The sequence below is a fragment of the Panthera uncia genome, chromosome X (genome assembly GCF_023721935.1).
Source record: "Panthera uncia isolate 11264 chromosome X, Puncia_PCG_1.0, whole genome shotgun sequence".
In the NCBI taxonomy this organism is placed as follows: domain Eukaryota; kingdom Metazoa; phylum Chordata; class Mammalia; order Carnivora; family Felidae; genus Panthera; species Panthera uncia.
In genome coordinates, this window is record NC_064817.1 from 37,635,795 (window position 1) to 37,657,094 (window position 21,300).

At 36.7% G+C, this 21,300-nt stretch overlaps 1 protein-coding gene across 10 annotated transcripts in view; it reads left to right on the forward strand.

Annotated features, from left to right (window-relative positions):
* The window catches only part of KDM6A (lysine demethylase 6A), a 206,335-nt gene that overhangs the window by 123,289 nt on the left and 61,746 nt on the right, over positions 1-21,300 (forward strand). For all 10 annotated transcript variants that reach the window (XM_049644576.1, XM_049644569.1, XM_049644570.1 and 7 more), the window contains one exon: positions 3,323-3,357. In XM_049644576.1, the coding sequence (XP_049500533.1) occupies positions 3,323-3,357 (35 nt within the window). The remainder of the gene's footprint in view (positions 1-3,322; positions 3,358-21,300) is intronic.

Genomic DNA, 21,300 nt, shown 5'->3' on the forward strand with positions numbered 1-21,300 from the left:
TTCTTGAAATACTAAAATTTTAATTAGAGTGTATGAAAAATTGAATCATTCTTAATGAAAATTTCAGGTTAAAGGATTCTAGGTTTTAGAAAGTCGGTATTTTGCTCTAAGTGATTTCGTGTTTTAACTCCATAGAATGACATCAGGTGAAAAGTAGTGTCAGTGTTAAAAATGCCTAAGAAAATGATTGCGTACATGAATAGACTGTAGAAATTAGAATGTAACTTGTTAGTACACGAATTACGACACGGTGTGGATTAAATCATCGTCTAAGCCAGACCAATTATATCACGCTTCTACTGGAGGCAGTTTCCTGAGAAAACATAAAAGATTTCTGTTTTCTTTAAATGAAACTCAGGATTTGCTACCGATCAGTGTGTTTGCTGAATAAATGGTGGCAGCAATATTGTAGTTTCTAAAACGAGGTTAGATTAGAAAAAAGTTTAACTCCGATACATTTATTAAATGTTAATTTATACTTTTTCCTTAATTATATGGGAGTAAGGGAACAGCTCGTTTTCATTTAATTGGTTATATCTTGTACCTTAAAGCTAACTCTCATAACTGTATGTCTGTTTGAATGATAACTTTTGAGGGATGTTTCATAAACTTTAGACTAATTATTTTGGTAAATCCTCATTTTATTCTGCTCTGTTGAAGTTAAATCTCAGTTGTAGGTCCTTGCTCTTGCTTGAGAGGAAGACACCTACATCTGTAGAATGAGTACCATTGGGCAGAAAACTTTTCCTGTTGAACGTGAAGAGGATATTCGAACCATCATGAATACATTTTCAAGTTTACTGTGTCTCTGTCTCTGTATGTTGTTGAGAAGGGAAATGGGAGGGAGGGTAACCCACATCCTGGTTTGCCTGGACTCAGGACTTTCTGTGCTATAAGGCTGGTTACTGTGATGGAAGGGAACAGGCTTTATTTAGAGACATTAGGCCATTATAGTTCAGTTGATTTGGGTAGTTTATTTTAGGCAGTCTGTGTGATTACATGATAGCCATGGTAATGGCTGATGTCTCACAGAGCACTAACAAATGTAGATTACCTACTTTGAGCCAGACATTATTACTATTTAAATATCAGGCTCTTATTATCTTTGCAAAGCATATTTCTCTTTGAATTTTTAACGTCATCACCTGTTTGTGTATGCCACAGACCTTGACTACTCTCTGAAATCTTCCATGTTACTTTGTGATACTTCAGACGATCAGAAAATTATAGAAAGTGAAGTAAGCTTTTAAAAAAATGTCTATATGAGATATTTGTATTTTATGGCACAGTTCATTTATGCAATTAAAAAGTAAGTAGATACACTTATTGCATCTAGAGCTTTTTAAGAGGGGTTAATTACAGTTGGTGTTTTAAAAAGCAGAATCATGGTGACGTGAGACTTTTCATTATATGTTGGTCCCTTGGGATAAAATTGTTTCCTCTAGATTTAATTAATTCTCTTAATTCTAAAAATAATATATAACTTCTGAATAAAGTTTAATTTCAGAACCTTTTACGGCAATCTTTGTTAAAAATTTCCACTTCTAATTGAGACTTGCCAAGTGGAGCTTTTTTGGTTGTATGGTTATATTTCAGTTGAAGACGATTTTTAACAACTTAAATATGTGGTGACTTTCATACTACAAAAGATGACACTGGATTTCGTAATTCATTGCTTAGGGGGGCCCTAGATGGAGGGCCTAGGGACTGAGCTTGGAGGAAGTTAAAGGCGGTAGTGGGATGCTAGCTAGCTAGTTCTTTTCTCCCTTATCACCTTTATTAGAGGTGTAAGAAGATAGGAAATGAGTATAGTTTTTCCATCCCTTTCTCGTTCTCTTAGCCTGTAACCCAGTCTCCCTCCAGTGATGCACTGAGGTGAGATTTGGACTTGAATCTCAAGGAGAGCTGTATTGGAAAGGGGGAGTGCAGAATAAGAAAAGCCCTCAACAGATATGGATAAAGGGGATATCTCTATATGTAGAAATTTTGTTATTATTTTTATGTGTTTTTCACAGAAAACTGATTTTCATTTTCTAAAGATACTTGTTTTGCCTCATCTCTGATTAATGTGTGATATTTAACAATTGTTTATGGAGAGAGATGTAGTATTTACTTTCGATCCAAAAATGTTTGGTTTTAAAGTTCATTATGTATTTATTTCATTTATTTGTTTTGCTCTTTAGGGTTACTTAGTTTAGTTCTTCCCAGGTGCTGGTCGAGGGAACAGGTATCAGAATATCTTGCAGAACCCATTAAAAAGGCAGCCTTCTAGGCCTTGCCCCAGGCTCACTGAATCATAATCTCAGGAATCTCTATTTTTAACAAACCTCCCAGGTGAATCTTACTGTTAGGAGAATCAGTGAGAGAGTTACTTCATGGTGCATCCCTCAGTGAGTACTTGATGATAGCTGTGTGGACCTTGTTTTCAAAGATGCACATAAACATTTTGCATATACATTTGATAGGCTCCCAGACTCTTTGAAATCCAGCTGTGAAATCCAGGTAGATGGAACATTTAAAAAAGAGGTTTGTCATTGAAGAATGGAAATTATAGCATTAAAGTAGCTAGAATCCAGTTTTGATTTCCTGGTTCATTGTTGCTTTTGTTGCATCATTCATACTTTGGTGATGCAGTATATCAGGAAGACCTGCAAACAGAAGCTGAAGTATATTTATTTGATTTTCAAGACATACTTGTTAATCTTGTGACTCTTTACTATTCTTGCCTTCTAAGTGGTTTGTCTTTTTTTTTTTTTTGAATAATTCTGAACAACCAATAGAGAAATGCAACAACTCATTTCCTCTGTGTGTTGTTACTAGAGTCATCCTGGCTTATGACTTCTTTATAAATGTTGTTATGAAATACGGTATAAAGAATTAGAGGCTTTCTTTGGTTCTAGTACTTTTTTTTTTAACCAAAATACTGACTTTATTTTATTGACATGGACCTCTGTTTTTAAAATAACCGTGTTTTGATATGCATAGATTTATAAGAGTTTTCTCTGTTTGCTTAATCTTACAGTTTTGAATGTTGTAAGGAATATACTCACTTGCTATAGATTTTAATGTTGATTTTAATAATTAAACTGACAAATTTTGATAATGACCAACAATGAATACATGTGGCACAAATAGCTTCTTGTGTCATGTTCTTGAGTGTGTTTGCTTGTGTATTCTGTCTTATTAAAAATAAAAGTTATGTTCTGTTACTTAAATCTCTATAGTGTAGACTGTGCTTATGTTTGACATTTTATATTCTTCTTTAATTTACCCTAAACACTACTCTAATGGTATTGATTTTTATTTTCCATCATCTTTGCAGTTCAATTTCACATTGCCCACTTATATGAAACCCAGGTAAGTGTTTTAACTTACCTTACTTAAGCAAATGTGATCACCCATAAGTGAAATCAGACATACATGTATTTTAATGGGATTCTGGACACTGTCTCCTTCATATATTTTATATTCATTAAATGTGATCAAGATTTTACTTAGTGAATCAGTACTTGCTGTGTATGAAGAAGTTTCATTTAATATGTTTTGCCTCTAAACTTTGGACTATCTGTAGCTTTAAATGACTGTGTTTAAGTTTTCTCTTATTCTCTTTTTTTATTATTTTCTTAATGTTTGTTTTTGAGACATAGAGCATGAGCGGGGAGGAGGGGCAGAGGGAGAGGGAGACACAGAATCTGAAGCAGGCTCCCGGCTCTGAGCTATCAGCACAGAGTGTGATGTGGGGCTCGAGAACCCACAGACCACAAGGTCTCGACCTTAACCGACTGAGCCATGCAGGCGCCCCATGTTTTCTCTTATTCTTAATGTAGAATGCCTAGTTTTCTTTGCAAAATGTTTATAGGTGGTTGTTATAATGCATTGCTATTTAGTTTTACTTTTTCTTAAGAATGAAATATTCCTTCCACGTGTCACCATTTAAAAGCCATATTAGAGTCATCTCTTGATCTAATTACCAATAAATACTTTTATGGTTACTATACTTACAAACCTTTTTTCGTTTAATTAGAACATTTTGTTTTTGTGTATGGCAGACTTTGCTTAGTTGTCTGATAAAAGGCATAACACATAGACATTTACTCTAGGCAGTAGCATGGAAAATCAGTTATAATTTGATATGAAAGTAAAATATTGAGTAATCAGAGTTTACCCAAAACATAAATTTTATAACCATTCTTTAGGGGAAAAAAATACTGTCATATTTGTGCATCTGTTTTGTAAGGTCTCTTTAGTTTCAATGCCACCATGGAGGGCTTGAAAAAATTAACATCAGATTCCTGGACACTTCGATCGGCTGTGCCCCTGATTCCCCCAAAACACATGGGTGTGTGTGCCCTAGGAAGAAGAATTTATGCACCCTACTAATCTAGGGATTTTATCAACCTTGAGAAGATGCTTGTGAGAATTACATCAGCTTGTGGATCAGCCTTTACCTGCCAATGCTAATCCCAGCTTCTGCCAACTGCTGATTTTTGCCAAATCAGCAAGGGCCCCAGGGGGAAAGCAGCTACAGAAATCAGCTTCCTCTCCAAAGTTGTTCTCTCTTTGGAGTCGTAGCCCCTTCTGTTCTCATTACCTCAGGAGCTCTCTGCTGCCTTCAAAATGAGAAGTTCTGATTTTTTTTTTTTCCCTGAACTTTTCTAGTTCTTAGTGAACTTTGGCACTTAGTGAGCTTTAGCCAAAGCCGAAGTTTCCTCACTTTTATTTTTAATGAGAGTTTTTGCTGGTGGTGGAATTATCTTATTTGACCACTTTGAAATTTACATTCCATTGTCTTCTGGCTTTCATTGTTTCTCATGAGAAGTTGTCTGTTAGTGTTAATTTTTTTAATCTTGTGAAGGTAATATGGGGACAGGGCCCTCCCTCCATCGGTTCTTTCATTTGATACATTGTAGTTCCCATTAAGATTAAATAAAACAAAACCAGAAGAACAAAATTCATGGCAAGGAGACTGTGTAATTATTAGGTGACAAAAGATGACACTGTAAGCATATGAAAAATGCTTATACTTTCTATACTCCCTATAGAAAACAACTTTTTTATAGTTCAGCTAATTGTAGGAATATTTATAAATATGGAATTTTGAAATGTAAATTTAAGTAGTCCTATATGGTTAATGGCCACTGCTAGGTACTCAAAATAATTGAATTAAAGTTTCTTTATATAAAAAGTCTCCCTGCTAATAAATGTAGACATTATTTAGTATCACTTTACAAACCCCGAGGGCCCTATACCCACGTTACCTTTACAGGATTAAACAATAAGACTGTGATTAAGACAGAAAAGTGAGGGAATACTTTTTTTACAAGAGTGGTTAAGGAAGGCCTCTCTGAGCAGGAGCTATTTGGGCTGAGCCCAGAAATGTTTTAGTTAAATTTAATCATAAATATAGGTTAGGGTTACTTTATTTTTTAGCATTTTAAAAAATGTTTTAATTTTTATTTTTGAGAGAGAGAGCACATCCATGCATGAGTTGGGGAGGGGCAGAGAGAGTGGGGTACAGAGGATCTGAAGCAGGCTCTGTGTTGACAGGACAGAGCCCGATGTGGGACTCAAAGTCATGGACAGTAAGATCATGACCTGAGCCAAAGTCAGACGCTTAACCGAATGAGCCACCCAGGTGCCTCTAAGCTTTACTGAGGTGTAACCGACAAATAAAATTGTCAGATAAACTGCACAGTGTGATGATTTGATACGCACGCGCGCACACACACGCACACACACACACACACACACACACACACTGTGAAAGGATTTCTGCAATTACACACATTGCATTGAGTAAATTAACACACCTGTCACCTCACCTACCACTCCCCACCCCTGCCAGATTTTACATATAAGTGATACCATAAAGTATTTGTCTTCCTCTGTCTGGCTAATTTCACTTAGCATAATGACTTCCACGTTCACCCATGTTGTTGCAAATGACAGAATTTACTTCTTTTTTAAGGCTGAAATACTATTCCATTATATTTATATACTTACCACAGTTTCTTCACCCATCTTTCCACCAACACTTAGGTTGTTTCCATGCCTTGGCTGTTGTCCGTGATGCTACATTGAGCATGGGAATACAGATATATCTCTTTGAGATAATGGTTTTGTTTCCTTTGAAAATCTATCCAGAAGTGGGATTGCTGGATGATACAATAGTTCTATTTAGGTATGGATAATTTTAATGGGATGTCATCTCCCACACACCTGTTTTTACTAGATTTAACAATTAGATTCTCATAGGTTGCTTGGTGTATTGTCATACCATCTCTAAATACATTTTATTTCTCTGTATAATGTCATATGTCCAAGTATAGACACATATTATGTCATGTTAGGAATTGTTCTTGGAAAGCTATATCAGTTATTCTTTTCACATTCACATTTAAATTCCAGTTAGTCAACCTACAGTGTAATATTAGTTTCAGGTATCCTTCTTTGGAAAAATGTATATTCATGTCTTCTGCCCATTTTTCAATTGGATAATTCGTGTTTGGGGTGTTTATTGTATAAGATTTTTATATATTTTGCATAGTAACCCTTTATCAGCTATGTCATTTGCAAATATCTTCTCCCGTTCTGTAGGTTGCCTTTCAGTTTTGATGATTGTTTCCTTTGCTGTGGAGAAGCTTTTTATTTGGAGGTAGTCCCAATAGTTTATTTTTGCTTTTGTTTCCCTAGGCAGGAGCCCTATCTAGTAGAAAGTTGCTATGGCTGATGTCAAGGAAATTACTGCCTGTGTTTTCTTCAAGGACTCTTACAGTTTCAGGTTTCACATTTAGGTCTTTAATTTGAGTTAATCTTTGTGTATGGTGAAAGAGAATGGTCCAGGTTCATTCTTTTGCATGTTTTTCAATTTACCAATACCATTTGTTAAAGAGACCATCTTTTCCCATTGGATATTCTTTTCTGCTTTGTCAAACGTTAATTGACCGTATAATTGTGGGTTCATTTCTGGGTTTTTTATTCTGTTCTGTTGATCTATGTGTCTATTTTTGTGCCAGTACCATACTGTTTTGATCACTGCAGCTTTGTAATATAACTTAAGGTCCAGAATTATGATGCCTCCAGCTATGTTTTTCTTTTTCAAGGTTTCTTTGGCTATTCGTTGGTCTTTCGTGGTTCCCTACAAATTTTAGGATTGTTTGTTCCAACTCTCTGAAAAAAGCTCTTGGTATTTTGATAAGGATTGCATTAAATCTGTAGATTGCTTTGGGTATTATAGGCATTATAAAAATATTTGTTCTTCTAATCCATGGGAATGGCCTGTCTTTCCACTTCTTTGTGTCATCATCAGTTTCTTTCGTCAGTATTTTATAGTTTTCGAGTACAGGTCTTTCACCTCTTTGGTTAGGTTTATTCCTAGGTATCTTGTTTCTGGTGCAGTTATAAATGAAATTAATTCCTTAATTTCTGTTTCTGCTGCTCATTTTTGTGTATAGCAGTGCAACAGAGTTTTGTATGTTGGTTTTGTATCCTACAGCTTTACTGAAGTTAGCAGTTTTTGCAGTTTTTTGAAGGACTCTTGGGTTTTCTATGTATAGTACCATGTCATCTGCAAATAGTGAAAGTTTTACTTCTTCCTTGCCAATTTGGATGCCTTTTTATTTCTTTATATTGACCAATATTGTGTTTAACAGAAGGGGTGAGAGTGGACATCCCTGTCTTGTTCCCAATAGTAGAAGAAAGGCTCTCAGGTTTTCCCCATTTAGGGTGATGTTAAATGTGGGGTTTTTCATATATGGCCTTTATTATGTTGAGGTGTGTTTCCTCTCACACTGCTTTTTTGAGAGATTTTATCATAAGTGGATGCTGTACTTTATCAAATGCTTTTTCTGCATCTGTTGAAATAATCCTGTAGTTCTTATCCTTTCTCTTGTTAATGTGATTTATCACATTGATTTGTGAATATTGAACCACCCTTGCAACTTGATCATGGTGAATGATTTTTTTTTTTTTTTTTTACTGTATTGTTGGATTTGCTTTGCTAGTGTTTTGCTGAGGATTTTTCATCAGTGTTCATCAGAGATATTGGTCCGTAGTTCTCTTTTTGTGTCTTTATCTGGCTTTGGTATCTGGTTAATGCTGGTCTCATAGAATAAATGTGTAAGTTTTCCTTCCTTTTCTCTTTTTTGGAATCCTTTGAGGAGAACTCTTCTTAAAATGTTTTGTAGAATTCACCTGTGAAGCCATCTTCTCCTGTACTTTGTTTGGGGGAGTTTTTTGATTACTGATTCAATTTCTTTGTTGGATTGGATTGGTCTATTCATGGTTTCTATTTCGTCCTATTTCAGTTTTGGTAATTTATATCTAGGAATTTATTTCTTCCGGGTTGTCCAATTTGTCGGCGTATAGATTTTCATAATAATAATCTTATAATTGTTTGTATTTCTGTGGTGTGGGTTGTTATTTCTCCTGTCTCATTTGTGATTTTATTTTTGCATTTTTTGGAAAAAATTTCAAAGTACTTTTTTATGTTTATTTTTGAGAGGGGGAGAGAGAGAGAGAGAGAGAGAGAGAGAGAGAGAGAGAGAGAGGTGGGGGGGGGGGAGAGAGAGGGAGACAGAGGATCTGAAGCGGGCTCTGCACTGACAGCAGAGAGTCCGATGCGGAGCTTGCACTCACGAACCATGAGATCATGACCTGAGCCGAAGTCAGACGCTTAATTGACTGAGCCACACAGGCACCCCTCGTTTGTGAGTGTGTGTGTGTGTGTGTGTGTGTGTGTGTGTGTGTATTCTCTTTTTGACGAATCTGGCTAGAGGTTAACAAATTTTACTATTTTTTTCCAAGAACCAGCCCCTGGTTTCATAATCTCTGTTGTTTTGTTAGTTTCTATATCATTTATTTCTGCTCTAATTTTTATTATTTTCTTCCTTCTGCTGGCTTTAGGCTTCATTTATTCCTTTTCTAGCTCTTTTAGGTAGAAGGCTAGGTTGTTTATTTGAGCGTTTTCTTCTTGAGGTAGGGGCTTGTGTATTGCTATGTACTTCCCTCTTAGAACTTCTTTTGCTGCATCCCAAAGGTTTGGGGCTGTTGTGTTTTCATTTTCATTTTCATTTGTTTCATACATTTTTTATTTCTTTGATTGACTGGTTGACCCATTCATTGTTTAGTATCGTGTTACTTAACCTGTGTGTATTTGTGGTCTTTCCAGAGTTTTTCTTGTGGTTGACTTCTAGTTTCATAGTGTTGTGGTCAGAAAAGGTGCATGGTATGACTTTGATCTTCTTGAGTTTGTTGAGTCCTGTTTTGTGGCCTAATATGTGATCTGTTCTCCAGAATGTCCTATGTGCACTTGAATAGAATATGTATTCTTTTGTTTCAGGATGCAGTGTTCTGAACATATCTGTTAAATCCATCCGATCCATTGTGTCCTTCAAATCCATTGTTTCCTTGTTGATTTTCTGTTTAAGTGATCTGTTCATTGATGTAAGTGGGATGTTAAAGTCCCCTATTATTATGGATTGGTTTCTTTACGTTTGTTACTGTGTTTTAAAGTCTAGTTTGTTGGATATAAGTCAACTTTCTTTTGACATTCATTTGCACGATAAATGCTTCTCCACCCCCTCAGTTTCCATCTGCATGTGTCTTTAGGTCTAAAAGGAGTCTCTTGTAGGCAGCATATAGATGGGTTTTATTCTTTTATCCATTCTATCACCTGATGGCTTTTGATTGGAGCATTTAGTCCATTTACATTCAAAGTAATTATTGATAGATATGTATTTATTGCCATTTTATTACTTGTGTTTGTTTCTGGAGATTTTCTCTGATTCTTTCATGGTGTGCTGGTTTTCTTTATTGCCTTACTTGGATTTCTTTTTATTCATTGCATATCTATTATTATTCTTTTACTTGTGGTTATCTCTAGGTTAATATATGACCTCTTCTGCCTATAACTGTCTACATTGTTGATGGTCGTTTAAATTTGAACTCATTCTACTCTTGTCCTCCCCACGTTTTAGGTATATGTTGTTATATTTTACATCCTTTTAGTTTGACTGAGTTTTTAATAGAAATCTTCTTTTTACTGCTTTTGTGTTTCCTACCTTCATACTGTCAATTTTGGTTTTTCTTTTCCACTCACAGAGTCCTGTGTAAGTATTTGTTGGAGAAGTGGCTTAGTGGTCACAAACTCCTTTAGTTTTTGTTTGTCTGTCAAACTCTTTATTTCTCCTTCTGTTTTGAATGTTAGCCTTGCTGGATAGGGTATTCTTGGTGGCAGATTTTTTCCACTCACCATTTTGAATATATCATGCCAGTCCCTTCTGGCTTGGAGAATTTCTGCTGAAAAATCTGCTTGATAGCCTCATGGGTTTTCCATTATAAGTAACTGTCTTATTTTGTCTTGTTTAAAAAAATTTTTTTTTATCACTACATTTGCCAGTTTAATTATAATATTTCTTGGTGTGGGTCTGCTTTTGTTGTTTGTTTTTTTTTTTTAAATTTTTTTTTTCCAACGTTTTTTATTTATTTTTGGGACAGAGAGAGACAGAGCATGAATGGGGGAGGGGCAGAGAGAGAGGGAGACACAGAATCGGAAACAGGCTCCAGGCTCCGAGCCATCAGCCCAGAGCCTGACGCGGGGCTCGAACTCACAGACCGCGAGATCGTGACCTGGCTGAAGTCGGACGCTTAACCGACTGCGCCACCCAGGCGCCCCTGCTTTTGTTGTTTTGATGGAGTCACTGAGTTCCCTACATCTGTTCTCATGTTGCATAATTATTCTTTCTCTCTTTTGTTCAGCTTCATTACTGAGTCTTCTCAGTCATTAATTCATTCCTCTGCTTCTTCCAGCCTGCTGTTCATTGCATCAGTCCTGTTTCTAATCTCATTTATTACACTCTTCATCTCTGATTGATTCTAACTCTTTTATTTCTGTGGTAAGGGTCTCACTGATGTCTTCCATTCTTTTCTCATGTCCAGTTAGTATCCTTATGATCATTGATTTAAGTTCTCCACCAGTTCTGTTACTTATATCTGTTTCACCTAGATCTCTGGCCATGACCTTATCTTGTTCTTTCATTCGAGATAAATTTCTGTGTTCTCATTTTGTCTAAGTCTCTGCCTTCTTTTATGTTAGAAAAGCCACTTGTGTCTCATGATCCTGAACTTAATGGCCTTATGAAGAAGATGTCATGTAGTGTCCAGGGCCTGGCACTTCAGGGAATGTATCTGCTGTGTGCTGTATGCACTCTGCTATTGTGTCGTGGCTGCTTTCTCCTTCAGGCCAGTCATCTGCAGAGGCTTCCTTTGCTTGTTGTAGACAGTTTGTGTCCCTGGCCTGAATGCAGCAAGTTTTAACTAGGTGTGCCCTGGTCTGCTTGTGAAATGAGAACTGTCATCACCTCCACTGGAACTGAGACCCTGCAGAACTTTGTGGTCAGGACATGTGGTGTGGGCAGGAGTTTGTGCTGTTCTTCTGGGGGAGGGGCCCATGGCACTGGGGCTGAGGTAAGTGTGACTGATAAAGGGCAGTTCCACCAGAGTGGGGAGGGGGGTGGGGCTTAATGTAAGTAATTTAGGCAGCTAGTATCCCTGTTGCACTGGTTCTTGCTAGTGGCTCTGTGCTTATGCCTAGTGGTGGGGGTGTGGGGGGAGAATGGTGCCAGCCAGATACTTTGTTCCTGGAGACATCTCTCTGTGAACACTGCTTCTCATGGGCATGCTCTGAGAGGAGCAGATCATCTTCCCACTGCGTTCCCCAGGCACTCTTCAGATAGCTGTTTCCATGCTGTGTGTGCCTGGGTTGTTTGCCTGCCGTCTCTCCAAGAGCAGTCCCGATGCCTCTGGACTCTCGCAGAGGCCAGCCCAGCCCACTGATACTTTAAATTTTCGATTTAAGGCCATCTGGTTGCAAGAACTCATGAAATTTCAGCCCCTCTCATTTTCCAATCCAGTGGCCATAGGGAAACATTCTCCTTGTGCATTCCCTTGTGCTCTGATCTCACTCTCTCACTCTTCTCTCCAGCCACAGCTCTCTCCGCTCTGCAGCAGCCAATATCTATTTCTCCTCTAAATCATGTCTGCACTTTCTACCTTGTTTGATGTGACTTCTTCTCTACCTTGAGTTGTGGAGTTTGTTCTGCCAGTCTTCAGGTTGATTTCTGGGGCATTTAGAATGATTTGTACAAAGTTTTCTATTTGTGTTTGGAAGCAAGCCAAGGGTTCTCCTACTTTGCTGCCATCTTCGAGGGAAGTCCTATATCATTTATTTAATGTAGCTTTCCCTATTTATTTGTGTGTGTGTGTGTGTGTGTGTGTGTGTGTGTGTGTAAATGTATATTTATTTATTTAAATTTACATCCGAGTTAGCATATTGCACAATAATGATTTCAGGAGTAGAATCCAGTGATTCATCCCCTACATAAAACACCCAGTGCTCATCCCAACAAGTGTCCTTCTTAATGTCCCTTGGCCATTTAGCCCATCCCCCCACCCATAACCCCTCCATCGCCCTAAGTTCTCAGTATTTAAGAGTCTCTTATGTTTTGCCCCCCTCCCTGTTTTTATGGTATTTTTGTTGCCCTTCCCTTATTTCATCTCTTTTGTATCTTAAATTCCACATATGAGTGAAGTCATATGATATTTGTCTTCCTCTAATTTCGCTTAGCATAATACACTCTAGTTCCATCCACATCGTTGCAAATGGCAAGATTTCATTCATTTTGATCGCTGAGTAATATTCCTGTGTATGTGTATGTGCACACACACATATATATACACATATACATACACATACACACACACATACATACATACATACATACATACATACATACCACATCTTCTTTATCCATTTATCTGTTGATGGACATTTGGACTCTTTCCATACTTTGGCTATTGTCGATAGCGCTGCTATAAACCTTGGGGTGCATGTGCCTCTTCAAAACAGACACCTGCATCCTTTGGATAAGTACCTAGTAGTGCAGTTACTGGGTCATAGAGTAGTTCAGTTTTTAAGTGTTGAGCAACCTCCATACTGTTTTCCAGAGTGGCTGCATCAGTTTGCATTCCCACCAGCAGTACAAAAGGGTTCCTCTTTCTTCTGCCATCCTCGCCAACATCTGTTGTTGCCCGAGTTGTTAATGTTAGCCATTCTGACAGGTGTAAGGTGGTATCTCATTGTGGTTTTGATTTGTATTTCCCTGATGATGAGTGATGTTGAGCATCTTTTCATGTGTCTGTTAGCCATCTGGATGTCTTCTTTGGAAAAGTGTCGTCTATTCACGTCTTACGCCCATTTCTTCACTGGGCTGTTTGTTTTTTGGGTGTTGAGTTTGATAAGTTCTTTATAGATTTTGGATACTAACCCTTTATCTGATATATCATTTGCAAATATCTTCTCCCATTCCATCAGTTGCCTTTTAGTTTTGCTGATTGTTACCTTCTCTGTGCAGAAAAGAAGCTTTTTATCTTCATGAGGTCCCAGTAGTTCATTTTTGCTTTTGTTTCCCTTGCCTGAAGTTACTGCGGCTGAGGTCAAAGAGGTTTTTGCCTGCTTTCTCCTCTACGATTTTGATGGCTTCCTGTCTTATATTTAGGTCTTTCATCCATTTTGAGTTTATTTTTGTATATGGTATAAGAAAGTGGTCCAGGTTCATTCTTCTGCAAGTCGCTGTCCAGTTTTCCCAGCACTACTTGCTGAAGAGACTGTCTTTATTCCATTGGATATTCTTTCTTGCTTTGTCAAAGATGAGTTGGCCATACATTTATGGGTCCATTTTTGGGTTCTCTGTTTTGTTCCATTGATTTAAGTGTCTGTTTTTGTGTCCGTGCCATGCTGTCTTGTAACAGCTTTGTAACACATCTTGAAGTCTGGAATTGTAGCTTTCCCATTTTATTAGCTGAGACCTGTAGAACCACTTTTTTTCTAAAATTGTTTTAAATGTTTATTATTTTTGAGAGAGAGAAAGAAAGAGAACAAGAGCGAGAATGAGAACACAAAGTGGGGAGGGGGCAGAGAGAGGGAGACACAGAATCTGAAGCAGGTTCCAGGCTCTGAGTTGTCAGCACCAGAGCCTGATGCGGGGCTCGAACTCATGAACTGTGAGATCATGTCGGACACTTAACCGACTGAGCCACCCAGGTGCCCCATAGAACCACATTATTTTCTAATAGTAATAGTATTATTTGCCCCCCCCCCCCCCCGAATTTAATTAAATAACTTGAACAGTTTGCCATCTAAATGCTTATTAGTCTTGAGTCAGTTGAGTGCCTGACTCTTGATTTCGGCTCAGGTGTCAGGCCCCGCACTGACCATGTAGGGCCCGCTTGGGATTCTCTCTGTCCCTTTCTCTGCCCGGCCCCTGTTCACATGCACACGTGTGTGTGTGTGTGTGTGTGTGTGTGTGTGTGTGTGTATACACGTGCTCTCTTTCTCAAAATAAATAAACATTAAAAAATACTTATTAGCCTTTATGGATGAAAGATACAGAATTTTCCTTTTTAATTTTGTCATTAAGACATTACTTATTTTTGAATAGATAACCCAAAATGAAAGTGCCTGAAAGAATACTTGCTGAAGTCTCATCCTCATTTCTTTTCTGTAACAAACTATTCCACTCCCCAAAGGTACTAGTGTTTTTCATATCCTTCCAGAGAAATCCACATATATATAAGCAAATCCATGTATGTGTTTGCACATATATTCGTTTTTCTTTATTTTATTGAAATATTAGCCAAATATGTGAATTCTCTCTCAGCCTTGCTTAAATTGTTTAAGTTAGTATCATATTTTGGAAAACATACCCTGTTAGTACATGTGGAGCTGTAGTATATCCCTTTACATAGATGTACTGTAACTAATTTAACTATTTCCCCCTTGAGGGATAGTTACAAATAATGTTATTGTGAATACCACTGTCTATAAGAATCATTAGTTTCATTTTTAACATTCACTTCTAACTGTCCGGCATTAATTTATTACCAAGGCACTGTAGATTGGCTTCATTTATATGTATTATAGAAATCCAAAAATTCTGAAGAAAGAAAAATTCCAGCTGGTTTTTAAAGCTGCATTAAGTATGCCATGAGCATGTTGGATTTATTTCACGAATTCAAGGATGATTCAATGTAAGGAAATCTGTTAACAAAACAAAAATCAATGTAAGGAAAACTAACTGTATTGTGGGGAAGGAAGAAAGATTTTTTAAAAGAAATTAACAGTGTGAAAAGGAAAGCACAACTTAAACCTAATTAATAGGTCATAACCTTAGTACTCTCCAAAAATTGACAAAATAGATAATCCACTAGGTAAATTTGATCAAGGGAATAACAGAAAGCACATGTGCAAAATAAGATAACCATGGAAACAGAAGAAATTAGAACTATTATACAAGACTACTGAGCAAGTGAATTTGAAAATGAAATGAAATGGACTACTTTCCAGGGAAATACAGATTAGCAAAATTGACGTCATTAGAGTTAGAAAGTTATAAAAAAAATCAATTTCTACAAAAGAAATAGGAAAAATTAAGTAATGCCTTACAGAAAGCACCATGGCCAGATGGTTTTACAGGGGAATTCTAAGCCTTTAAAGACCACATAATTTTAATGCTTTATAGATCGTTCCAGAGCATTGGAAATAAGAAACTTCCTCATTTCTTTTCTTTTATTCTTTGTATTTTTTTTTTAAACGGGGAGAAGCTTTTAGCAGTTTTTAATCTGACTTGAATGACACTTGTGTTTGATAATAGAGTCCTTTCTGCACTTAATGATTCTATAGCATATTTAAAAAAATATAATGGAAACAAAATCCTTGATTCTAAAAATTAACTACAGATCGTAGTGCTTTTGTATTGTCTTTTTTTCTATTGTAAAATATAGGACATAATTTTTACCGGTTTAGCCATTTTTACGTGTATCATGTCATTAAGTACATTCACATTGTTGTGCAGCTGTTACTACCATTCATCTCCAGAACTTTTTCATCATCCCAGACTGAACCTGTACCCGTATTCAGCAATAAGTCCTCATTCCTCACTCCACTCAGCCCGTGACAACTATTATTCTATTTTCTGTCTCTATGAGTTTAACTACTGCATGTAAGTGGAATCATACAGTATTTATTCTTTTGTGCCTTGTGCATTTCATTTAGCACGATATCTTCCACATTTGTACATGTTGTAGCATGTACGAGAACTTAACTCCTCTTTAAGGCTGCATAACATTTCATTGTGTGTACACACCACATTCTGTTTATCCATTCATCTATTGATGGACACTTGTGTGGCTTCTGCCTTTTGGCTGTTGTTGATAATGCAGCTATGAACACGAGTGTGCAAATATCTGTTTGAGTCCCTGCTTTTAATTCTTCTTGATACATAGTTAGAAGTGAAATTACTAGACCATGTGATAAGTCTTTTAAATTTTTTGAGGAACCATCATACTGTTTTTCCCCTTTTCTTTTTGAAGCAAATGTAACATCAATACCTGAACCTGATGAAAACAGTACAAAAAAGAGGCAATATCCAGACTAATATCACTAATGAATCTTGGTGTAAAAGTACTAAATAGAAGTTTAGTAAACAAAGCCATTACCTCATTAAACAGATAATATACTATGACCAAGTGGTATTCATTCCAAGAATGCAAGATTGAATATTAGAAAATCCATTAGTATCAGGCATCGTAATAATAGAACTAAAGGTAAAATCAGATTGCTAATGCCATAGGTGCTGAAGACAAGCTTTTGACAAATTCAGTGACGTTTCCTAATTAAAAAAACTGTCCAAGTTGGAAATAGGAATTGAGTGCTATTTTTTTTATCATGGTAAAATTCATATACCTCAGTGCCCAAATTAGTATCTCACTTCGGGGAAACACTAGAGACATTTTTGCAAAAATTAGGAACAAGGCAAAGATTCCTACTATCTCTATTACTCCTCGTTATTGAACTATAGGTGTTAGCTAGTACAATTAGGCAAGAAAAATTAATTAGAGGCACAAATTAACATGAAGAAATTAATAACCTTCAACGACAGCATAATGTTAGAAAACATTCCCACTTGAGTATCAGCAAAGTAATTAAATATTTCACAATAAACTTAAAATACATACTGCGACTCAGTAGCATAAAGATCTTGATTCTTCCTATGTTACTTTATAAATATAACACAACATCAATAAAAAGTACTAACAAGCTTTTAAGGACTTTGGTAAGTTGATAATATGCTAGAATAGCCAGGAGAAGACTGCGGGGAAATTGTACAGGTTATACTGACTCTACTAGACAGTAAGATATACAATAAAACCTGTGTAACTCAAAGTGAGGCACTGGCATGTGAATAGACAGACCAGTGAAATATAGAAAGAACAGGAATACATCCAGGTACATAGAAAAATCAAGTGCTTGAGAAAGGTAATATCTTAAATTTCTGGGGCTAAGGTGGGTTTATTCATAAATGGATCAGGGACAACTTGGTAGCCATTTGTAAAAATATAAAATTAGACCCATGACCCAAGCTGTTCAAAAAAAGAAACTAGAAATGAATTAGGGTCAAATGTAAAAAATTTTATACAAGTAAGTACTAGAAGTGAACATGAACTGTTCTTCAATCTTGATTTAGGAAAAGGCTTTCTAACTATGATCATTCTTTTTGTTTTCTCTGCATTTTGGGCCGGTCAGTTTGAACAATATAAAAATAAGTTCTGCACGACAAAAAAAAAAAAAAAACATAAATTCGAAGGAGACCTAGAGACTAGGAGAGAATGTTTGCAACATATGCCATGGACAAAGGGCTAATGCTCCTAATATATAACAAACTTAAAATTGGAAGGACAAAGGAATGAAAACCCAATAGGAAAATGGGAAAAAAGACACGAGTGGACACTTCACAGAAAATCTATATAACAAGGTCGTTAAACATATGGCAAAGTGGTCAGATTCACTCAGAGAAATGCGAATTAAAGCAACACTGAAATATAATTTTCACATATCAGATTGGCGAAAATTGTAAGTGGCTATGGGGAAACAGGCACTCTCATGCATTGTGGTAATACAAACTGGTACGACCCATCTGGAACAGCATTTGGCAATCTAACCAAGCTGTATATGCACCTTTTGACTCAACAGCCTCACCTCTAGGAATCTACCTTTAAAATATACCTCCAAAACTCTGAAAATATATAGGCACCAGGATGTTGATCGGAGCGTTGTTTGTAATCACAAAATCTTGGAAACAACTCAAAGGCCCATTCATGGGAGAATGTTTGTATAATCTTCGGTACATTCGGGTAGTGGAGTTGCATGTAGAAAAGCATGAGGAAGAACTATGTGGATCACGACGTGGAGTGGTTTCCAGAATATACTACCGTGTGGAAAAAAAAAGAGAAGTGTAAAAGAGTATAATACGTAACCCTTTGTGGAAGAAAATACACATAGTAAAGCCAAGTATACATTTGCCGTTTGTGCAGAAGCGATACTGAATGGATAAACGAGAAACAGAGGAGATTGGTTACCCGGTGGAAGTGGTTGTGAATGAGGGAGCAGAGATGAGGACAAAGTGGAACTTCTCAAGTGTATACTTTTTGCATAGCTCTAACTCTGAGAACCTGGTGATGTTTCTCATACCCCAAAATTAGTTGAATAATTGAGACCAGCCAGATGTGAGGTAGCCCGAAACAGAATGCAGGCAGGAACAAATAAAACTAACCGATGAATAACATAAGTTTAGTGAAGGGGGTGGAGATGAAAAGAACTAACCTCAGTAACTTTAGAGAATAGTATTTTGACTATAGTGTAAAGCTGGAGACAAGAACTGTAAACAGATCCCCTACTACAATTACTTTCTCACAGTGGCACGGATTAGGAGTTCTGTAACAGTTTTATGTAAATATTAGGAACAAGCAAATAAGTAAGTGTATTGTGGATAACGAGAGCCAGGGTTTTCACTGTCAGAGCTTACAAATCAGGAAAGGCAAGGCGAGACTGAACTCTGGTGTTGGGTTGTAATTGGAGGTATCAGTACGAATATATGGGTATTTAGGAGTATGAATAGTTGGATAGAAATACAAGCTTGTGAGTGTGTGCATAAATATGTCTTCTAGCTATGCTTACTGGGAGGGCTTGGAGGCAATGACCCATCTCAGCAGCAGTATGACTACATTAGCACCCAGATCTTCGTTTCTAAATACTATACTTAAATAAAAGGAACCAGGGATTCTTCAGGAAAAGTAGGTGATTCCAGGGTTTAGGCAAGGAAATTACAAGAGGAGCTCTAGAATATTTTACGGTGCCAAAAAGGAAGGAAGTGCTTAAAAAATGATGGGGGCGTGTGGAAAGAACACAGGAGTCAACCTAAGGGGATGGAGTTCCTAATCAGCAAATCTGACACAAGTTTAGAAACTAATTATGATAATGAGATATAAGATACAGAATAAAATATATTTGTTCATACTGAAATGAATATATAAATGAAGTAAATGAATATAAATGAATTTATATTTGTATATATTTGATTTTATTTGTATTCATTTACAAATGAATATAAGTTGAAAATAAATGCAAAAGGAGGGGACACTTCTTTTTTTTTTTTTTTTTTTAATGTTTATTTTTGAGAGAGAGTGAGAGCGCGAGCGGGGGAGGGGCAGAGAGAGAGGGAGACACAGAATCCGAAGCGGGCTCCAGGCTCTGAGCTGTCAGCACAGGGCCCTATGTGGGGCTGGAACTCCTGAACAGTAAGATCATGACCTGAGCCAAAGTCAGACGCTTAACCTACTGAGCCACCCAGGTGTTCAGGACACTTCTTATTGTAGAATTTCAATTAATGAATGAGGAATGATGAGTGTCTCTTCACAAGATGCTTACTGATTTCAAAGGGACATTTTTCAGAGTAACTAGCCAGTACCTTTTGTAAGTGTCAAGGTACTGAAAATCAAAAACGGGGGATCTGTTCCAGACTGGAGAAAAGTAAGGAGACATGCTACCTGAACATAGTGTGGGATCTTGGACCAGAAAAAGGACAGTAATGGGAAAGTTGGTGAAATTGGAATAAATTAAATAGTCAGTAGTATTTTATTATTGTTAATTTTGTCAGTCTTTTCATGTGTTTTGAAGCTCTTATTGTCATGTCATCCTGATGTCCTTTATCATTATGAAATACTCCTTTATCTCTGGTAATAATCTTTGCCCTGAAGCCTACTTTAATCTGATCTGAATTGGGTCACTTGAGCTTTCTAATGTTTAGTGTTTGCATGGTGTCTTTTTCATCCTTTTATTTCAGCCTTCTTGTGTCTTTATATGTAAAGTCCACCTCTTAATAGTGTATTTTTGGCTCTTTTCTAAGTCTTTTCTGGATATGTCTTGTTTGTTTAGAGTGTCTAGTCCGTTATATTTAATTTGGCTGTTAGTTTTTTTGTTGTATCTTTTGTATTTTGTTGTTTTTCTCTGGCTGTTTTCAGAGTTCTCTTTCCATTTGGTTTTTAAGAATTTGACGATGAAGTGCCCAGGGGTTGTTTTTTTTCTTATTTATACTACTTGTGGTTTTCTTAGTCTTTTGGATATAGTATTAGATGTCTTTCATCAGTTCTGGAAAGCTCTCAGCCATTATGTCTTGTCTTTTCTGCCCTATTCCTCTCTTCTTCTAGAACTCCCAATTACATGTATGGTAGACAATCTGTTATTGCCTCATGTATCTTTGGATGGCCTTTAAAGTCTCCAATCTGTTATTCACTCTATCCAGTCATTTGTTTTTTTTATTTCAGATATTTTTCAGTTTTAGGATTTTTTTTTTTTTTTCTGTGCTCTAATTTCCTGCCCATTCATGCATTATGGTTATAGTTCCCTTATTGTCTCTGAATGTTGTTAAAATAGCTGCTTTAAAATTATTTGCACATTTCATCATCTGAGTAATGTCATGGCTGATTTTCATCAATTTCCTTTCCTTTTGAACATGGATAAAATGTTCCTGATTCTTCGTAGGTCTGGTAATTTTATCCTGGATATCATGAATAATACATTGTGGAGTGACTTTGTTATATTTTTCTGAAGAGTGATGTTTTTGTTTTATATTAGCCATTTAATCTTGCGCAAGTCACACTGTAAACTTGGCCACTCCTGTAGTGGACAGCGGCTGAAATCTCTCTTTCATTCTGTCAGGCTGCTGGACATCTACTGTGTTCGTGCATGTTCAGCAGTCAACAAGAGATTTAGGTAGAGTTTTAATTGCAGAATTTGGTGTTCTTTTTCTTTCCCTGTCTCCTTCCTGGGATTTCTCCTCTCACTTCCAGCTTTTGTGATAGCTTCAAAGTGTCTCCTCTGATTCTTCAAACTAGTAAGATTGCTGG